Source organism: Neomonachus schauinslandi, chromosome 3, assembly GCF_002201575.2.
Source record: "Neomonachus schauinslandi chromosome 3, ASM220157v2, whole genome shotgun sequence".
NCBI lineage: Eukaryota > Metazoa > Chordata > Mammalia > Carnivora > Phocidae > Neomonachus > Neomonachus schauinslandi.
The window spans coordinates 113772034-113780098 of NC_058405.1; the positions used below are offsets into that span (position 1 = coordinate 113772034).

General features: G+C 39.1%; 1 protein-coding gene across 2 annotated transcripts in view; it reads right to left on the minus strand.

Moving 5' to 3' along the window:
* The window catches only part of MMADHC (metabolism of cobalamin associated D), a 43650-nt gene extending 38653 nt beyond the window's left edge, over positions 1 to 4997 (minus strand). The window contains exons 1-2 of one of the 2 annotated variants that reach the window (XM_021702758.1): positions 4935 to 4997; positions 4359 to 4418 (exon numbers count right to left, since the gene is read on the minus strand). In XM_021702758.1, the coding sequence (XP_021558433.1) occupies positions 4359 to 4367 (9 nt within the window). In that variant the 5' untranslated portion in view covers positions 4368 to 4418; positions 4935 to 4997. Of the gene's footprint in view, positions 1 to 4358; positions 4419 to 4868 lie in introns of both variants that reach the window. The other variant, XM_021702757.1, reaches the window with a different exon arrangement.
* Positions 4998 to 8065: the final 3068 nt, after the last annotated feature.

Here is an 8065-nt window from a genome sequence, read left to right on the forward strand (position 1 = left end):
ACACACACACACACACACACACACACACACACACACACACACACACAGAGGCATGCACAGGGGGAGGGGCAGAGGGAAAGAAAGAATCTCTAGCAGACGTCCCATGTGTAGCCGGATACAGGGCTTGATCTCAAGACCCTGAGATCATGACCTGAGTGGAAAACCAAGAGTCTGATGCTTAACTGACTGTGCCACCTAGGTGCCCCAGGTCAGAGTAATTTAATGCAGGGGTTAGCAAACTATAGCTGAATATATTTATTTATGTATTGTCTGTGGCTGCTTTCATGCCATAATGGCAGAGCTAAGTAGTTGCACAGAGACTATATGGTACAGAAAGCCTAAAATATTTACTTATATGTCCCTTCACATTAAAAAACAAAAATGCCAACTCTTAGTTTAGTAGAAAATATGTAAGAATAAATTCCATATTATCTGTGACATGCTATTAAAAGATTTAAACAATTAAAAAATCCCTGAGGGAGGAGGAAAAAGTTTCATAGAGAATAAACTAGGTTTTGAAGAAACAAGAAATTTGCAGAGCAAAGGGGCATTTCAATGAGTGACTTTCAGGAACAGATGTATAATCATAAAAGGTATATTCAAAAGGGTGATAAATTCAGTGAGGTTAGATATTTAAGGGAGTGCAGTAAAAAACAGGCTTGAAAGTTAAGTTGTGGGAAATCATAAAAGGCTTTATATTTCACATAGTAAAAGGCTTGTTACATCAAGACAATAATCAGAATTTTAATCTGGAGGCAGGGAAGAATAGAGGGGCAGAATGTTTTTAGGAATGTACCACTTAGGGCAGGATGGACTGGAGTGGGATTAGAGAATGGGGACTGGAGTGGTATGAAAACTACCAGGATGTTGAAATAGTCTAGCCATTTGATACTTTAGAATCATTCCTTTTTCCCTTTCACAAAGTAGTCTGAATTCCAACACATGTGTTCTGACTTTTTTTCATCATAAGTACAAGAGAACATCCTAACTTGTTTTTCTACCTCTCTGGCATAATTTCTTACTAACTTTACCCACCTTTCCCTTTTTAATTCTTTAGTCACATAAAAATATCTGCAACATTTCCCATATTTCTCTGCCTTCTTTTATACTGCCATAAGATTTCTTCTGCTAAAATGCCCTTTTCCCTCTCCTTCTAGGTCTAGCAAATTTCAACTCTGTCTTCAACACCTGGATAAACAGAACCTTCTTTATGTATCTCCTAAGTACAAGACCTGTCTCCAGAGTACTCTGGCCACCTGAAAATTTAAGTATCCTTCCTTGGGTCAGGACCCAACCTGCCCCAAGAGATAAATGTGATAATTATTAGATTTTAACCTACTAGACAAACTCAGACTTTTGGGTGTTTCTATAATTTAAATTTACCTTTACAAATGAAGACATTTACATTTAACAGAATATGGCTCAGGATCTAAAGGCAATATAAAATTTTAAACTCCAAAAAGATTTTGGGCAAGGCCTCAAAATAGTAAGAGGCTCAATAAGAGATTATCTGAAAGGGGCAATAAATATTAAATAGCAAATAATCAACAGATGTTAGTTACTGTGGGCTAGGTTCTGTGCTAAGTGCTTTACATGCACTGTTTTACTAATTTCCACAACATACTTCCATATACCATTAAAATTAAAGTATGATTATCAAAATATTATTTGTGATAATAAATTGCTTCACAAGCAAAAAAGGAAAAGAAATATTATCCAAATTATTTTAGCAACTTCCTAATATTATTAAGGATTATTTTAACCTGTGAGTGCCAAGGCCACTAGATTCTACTTTAGATTTTTTTCCTTGATGGTAAAGCTTTTAACAAAAGTTATAATAAAATATGAGTTTTGTTGCCAATCTAAGAAAATCTAATCACTGAATTTCATGTTATTTTATTTCTTTATATTTCATTTTAATGGCAAAATAATCCAGTATCTAATTTGTCCACTAAAAGGAATAGCTGACGACAGTGTTAATGTGTTTCAAGTTTCCTTTTTAACATATAGGATCCTCAAATTCATTACTTGGCAGATTTTAGGACATTGGGTCAGCTGGTAAATATAACTAAATATGACAGCCAATAAATAACTCAAAAATTAGAATAGCCAGTTTATTTTAGTACGAGGATAAGTATGATTTTGTATATGACTACTTCAAACCTAGGATTCTAGACTTGGAAAGATGACAGGTTATTAAAATATAACTTCAAGGATGCCTGGGTGGCTCAGATGGTTGGGCGTCTGCCTTCGGCTCAGGTCATGATCTCAGGGTCCTGGGATCGAGTCCTGCATCGGGCTCCCTGCTCCTTGGGAGCCTGTTTCTCCCTCTGCCTTTCTCTCTCGCTCTGTCTCTCATGAATTTAAAAAAAAAAAAAAAAATATATATATATATATATATATATAATTTCAAAATCCTTATTAGTATAAAAAGAGAAACTGTCTTTTAGGCACTGTTTTAGGACTAAAGTCCTGCTTTTGGTCATGTGAGCAGAAAATAGGGTCTATACCAAAGATTGAAAACTCGTTATCTAGGAAATTCATCCATATCCATCTATAGACATTTTTGTGTGGTCCACACTGTTATAAAAAAATCTGAATTGGATATAAACATTGAGAAATTATAGATTTCACAAAAAAAGTCCAGATTTTCGGCTGTTCTTGAAAACTCAGAAGAGCTGGCAGCACTGGATTCACATTCGCAAATGGCATTAGTTAGCAATTAGTCACCGTAGCTAAGGAAAGGCTGCTCCTGTTACACCAGAAATGAAAATTTCAGTTTGTCAAAGTTCCCACCAAGGCATCTTAATTTACTGTCCAGCTTCTGAAGCACAGACATTTATGACTCTTGCTATGTATGCTAAATAGTTGAAGACACACATAGTTGCATATTTCATAACTGACATCCATTCAGTATTTACAATGTATATAAACACAAATTTTTAAAGTATATTTTAATATTAAAATTTATTTCATATGAACTTCTAACAAAGGATTTACAAAAGCATCTTTCAAAATATTCACCCTGCTGAGCTAATTCGTTTAAATCAAAATAAAGCCAGGTTAAACATTAGAATTCTCTTCTACTTTAAGAGTACCCCATGCTTCTTTTACAACATTCCCTTTCTGTGGTTCTGGCTAAGTAAAAATTCATGTTAAGATGGGTCCAAGACTAGTGGTCTACTTTTATGACTTGTCCCTAAAGTCACGTCAATAGACAGACTCTTAACATGTCATGTTCAGTTACAGGAATATTATCCTAACTGTTGCCATATTAACCCTCCTAACACAGCTCTGATTAAACGACCACAACTTCAAGAATCAAATCTATATACTGAGTGTGACATTCAAGGCTATTACTCGATTTCAACTCCACAATCCAACCTTATTTCCCTCTAATCTCTTTCACATATCTGACATTGCAGAAGGCAGAAATGACTTCTTGATTTTTGAAAGGGAAGGTGTCTCTGAATACGTCTGTTTTTCCATTCAAATGTCCGATTACCTAAATCCCACCATCTTTCAAACCTCAGATTAAATGCTTCTAAGTGATCCCAAACCCCTTATTTCTCCTCTTCACAAAGCTTTGAATCTGCACGTACCTTTGTGTAGCTTTTTTTTTTAAAGATTTTATTTATTTATTTGAGAGAGAATGAGAGAGAGCACATGAGAGGGGGGAGGGTCAGAGGGAGAAGCAGACTCCCCGCTGAGCAGGGAGCCCGATGCGGGACTCGATCCTGGGACTCCAGGATCATGACCTGAGCCGAAGGCAGCCGCTTAACCAACTGAGACACCCAGGCGCCCCTCTTTGTGTAGCTTTTAAGAAAAATTACTTTACACTTTAATTGTAGCTATTTCATGTATGTCTACTGTCCCCTACTATATGAAGTCCTTATGGTAGAGTAAGTCTAAACTGGAGACTTACAATCAATATTTCTGGTCTATGTGAATCATATCTCTTGCTCTCATTTTGTAGGATTTGGAAGGTTACTTGCTAGACTGAAACTGTTACAAAACCGTCAGTTTAGCTAACCAAAGAAATAAAAAATAGCTTAAAAGTAGATTCTAAATATTTACTGAAATGTCTTTTAAAAATATTGAAAGGATGCTGGCATTGAATTTATTTCCAAAAATGAATTTGTAGAAACAAGTACACGAGTGTCGCAGAAAACCTTTGTGTTCAAACTACCTTCAAAGCATGCCAACATAATTTCACACCCCTTGCTTCCCTGACATTTTTCATACACTACCTCTAAGCACAAGAAACATGCCACCAATGCCACCATAATTAAACCCATCCCTCCATTTCCTAACAAGTTCCCAAACCACTATTCTGCTTAAGAGACTAATTTACTCACAGTGGCCATTTCCAGCGGGGAGGGCAGATTCAAAGTATCTTTCCTTTCGTAAAGTTATTCCTGAGAACGGACAAAACAAAACAGGCGAGTGACCTATTAAGCTCTAACAACACACAACTCGGGTAAGGTCCACTATCTCCTACTATGTGTCGCTCCACCACGGTCGAAGTCCAAGCTCTCCCCATAACCCAAGAAGGCCAGAATTGGCCCCCAGCCCCTACAAGGCACAGATCCCTCCCCAGAGGAGGCCGTGCAGTACCCAGCCCTCCCGGTTTATGCCCCCAGCCCCCGCCCCCGAAAGCAACTCGGACCAGATGAGGGCGGGGAACGAGGAGCCGGTGGCCGAGACAGAGTCCCGAAGGTCGAAGCAGGTATTTTAACACAGGCCAGGGGGGCTTGACAACAGCTCCAAACAGGGGTTCGAACGGAGCTGACGGTGAGGAAGCGAAAAACAGCCTACAGACAGGACTAGGGAGTGCGACAGGGACCCTGTCGGAATACGGGCAATACCGAATGCTGTGGCACCAAGAAGACGGGCGAATTTGGAGGGGCTACGCGGGCGGAAACCATCCGTACCAGTCCCGCCGCCGCCTCCAGCTGTCCCAGACGCTCACTTTTTCCGCCGTCAAAATGGCGGCGGCGACGGCCTCAGGGGTAGCTTCGAAGCCGGCAGTGACCAGGCTGAAGAAGTTGCTTCTGAAAGCATCGATGCGAAGGATCGTCGAATTGATGATGCGCACGCGCACAATAGGCCCGTAGAGCCTACCTTCCATTGGATAGTCGCGGGCAAACACGTAGGAGGAGAAAAGGTGAGGTGGGGTGACGTGAAAGGAGGAGTGTTCCTGATCTGGGTTGAGGGCTCATTTCATTTCTTTCATTAACTCATTGATCCATTTGATAGATTCCTCCACCCTAAGGCTTTCTTACTGCCGCCAAGAGATACAATCTTAAGTTTTTTATTTATATCATAGTAGTTTTTTCACGAATCACTGTTTTGGAGCGTAGGGCACTTAGGTTTTTCTATTTGTGTCCCAGGCCCTTAAGAGGCTCAATAAATTTATTTATAAACAATATATCATTTTCATTTGTCAATTGTTTTTTAATTAACTGAAGTCCATACTTTATTCATACCAATATTTCTGGGTAGGTAATGTTAGGCAAGCTGGTCTCTATGTTTTCATTTCCTCACCTGTAAAAGGGGAATAATAATAGTGCTTGCTCCACACACTGTAAGGATTAAATGAGTTTATATGTAGCTAACACTTACATAGCATACACATGTACACACACTCCTCGGACCTTGGGAGTCACAGAAAGGCTTCTAAGAAAGGACCACTGAGCTGAGTGTTGAAGTTACTTACAACTCGTTTTTTCATGCCTTGTAATTTCTCTTTGGTTTACTTGTCCAGGTTATATAAGAGGATTTCTGGTTGAATCATGATTGTAAGCTTTTTGAGATCAGGACGCATATGCTATTCATCTTTGCCATGATAGAAATCATCTGTCAGGTACAGGTGGGAGATAAAAGGAGTCCGTGATCAGTTTGGTAGGAGGCTGTCAGGAGTAACTTCATAGCAGAGGTGATGCTTGTACTGTGTTTTGAAAGATGAATGGGTGTTTGCCTGAATGCCAAGAAAAGATGTGGAGGGGTGAGGACACTTCAGGCAAAGGGAGCAGTGGGAACAGAGCTGTGGAATCTGAAACACTGGGCACATTTGGGGAGATCTGTAAGTAGTCAAGGGAATGAGTTTGGCATGGACAGGGGCCAGATCATAGTCAGCCTTCGGTGTAGTACTAAGATAGATGTAATCCTGGAAGCAATGAGAAGCAACTGGGAAGATTGAAGCAGAGTCATGGCATTATCAGATGGGCATCTTGGGAAGGTCCTCTGGCTGACATTTAGAGGATGGGTTGGAAGGGTGTGTGAAGATGACTCCTAAATTTTTGACTTAGGATATTTGGTGAATAGAGTTGCTTTTTCTTTATTGGGAATTCAGTAATATTAATATTTGTGGAATGCATACTATGTGGTGGCACTTGGATAGGCATTTTCACATTATTTGTTTTAATTCTCATAACAATATAAAAAATAGAGGTACTATTATCCTCATGTTAAATATGAAGAAGAAATGAAAGCAGAAAGAGGTTAAGTATATTTCTGAAGCTTCCAGGGCTGTACTTAAATCTAGGTCTGTTAGGTTCAAAAAGTGTTCTCTTTCCCACACCTATTGCCCTCCAGGAGAACAGGTGTTTGGAGAAAGATGAAGAGTTTGGTTTGGGATATCTTGGGTTTTAAGATGCCAAAGGGCATTCATGTGGAGTTGCCAGTAAGTCATTTGAAAGTAGACCTATTGCTCAGGAAAGTGGTTTATGTAGGAGACAGAGATTTGAGGGTCCTTTACATATGGGTAATAATTCAAGCCATGGGAACTCCTTAACCTGAAGTTCAACAATGGGCTTTATGGGAAGGGAGAAAGGTCTGTGACACTCCTGAAAATGTATGCAAATTTTTATTTATTTGTAAGTAGATTCATTTTTTTTTCCATAGAGAGAGAGTGCATAGCTTCTTCAGATTCTTAAAGAAGTTCATGACTGAAAGTTCAAGAACTACTAGTGTAGAGTATAAAAGAAAAAGGGCAAAGTCAGAATACTAGGAAATATTAATTAAAGGTGTAACAGAAGAAAATCTAGCAACAGAGACTGGCAAGTTTCAGTCAGAAAGTAGGAGGAAATCAGGAGAGAGTATTCTAGACATCAAGAATTATTGCTATTATTGCCCCATATTATTAGATGCTACAAAAAGATCTTATTGAGGTTCATCTTATTTGATAAATCCAGCAACAGTGACTTTGCCAGAGGAATTTCTGTGGAGTGGGGTTGGGGGGGGGGTGGAATTTTGATAACTGTGTTTTCAGAGGATGAAACAGAAACTTCTTGTGGACAGACTTTATATGTTTTTCACTGTATTCCTGGGACTTTACTGTATTCCTGCCACAGAGAGGTGATCAATAAATGTGTGTTGAATAGATGAAGTATGGATCACTAATAACAAGCTACCATTAACAACAGCTGCTTTTTGTTGTTCCGTCTCCAGGCTCCATACCTCCATAACATCTATCTGTCTGACAACTGGGCTGGGAGAGTAGTAGTGTCTATACTGCGTAAGTGGAGAAACTGAGACTCAGGCTAAGCAAACTGCTCGATGCCGTACAACTACATGTAGTGGTGAATGTGAGGCTAAACCTTGGATTTGTCTGGCTCTGAAATCTCTATGCCTTCCACAACAATAAAACTCAGAAGACAAAGAGGTGAGTAGCTGTCTCTCAACTTATTTCAATTTCCACTTATCTATTTGCCTTCTCCCTTTCACTCTGTCTTGGATTGTTCTTATTCTTCAGAGATAGAGGAGGACCTTCAAAGACCTGTAAAAATTAATCCATTCACCAGATTGTGAGGCTATTCAGAGACCAATTTGTAATCCTTGGGGGTTTTCTTTCTCATCTCCCTCTTACAGCTGCCTGCATTGATGTTTTTTGGTAAACATATGGCTTCCCATTTATTCTAGAAACACTAATTCTCAATAACAAAAGATGTATACTTACGCAAACTAAGGAATATATAGTAATCACTAAGTGCTCAACTTGGCAATTCTGTTGTATTGCAGCTAGTTCTTTCTGTAAAGACAGTAGGGTTATAAAACCAAAAGA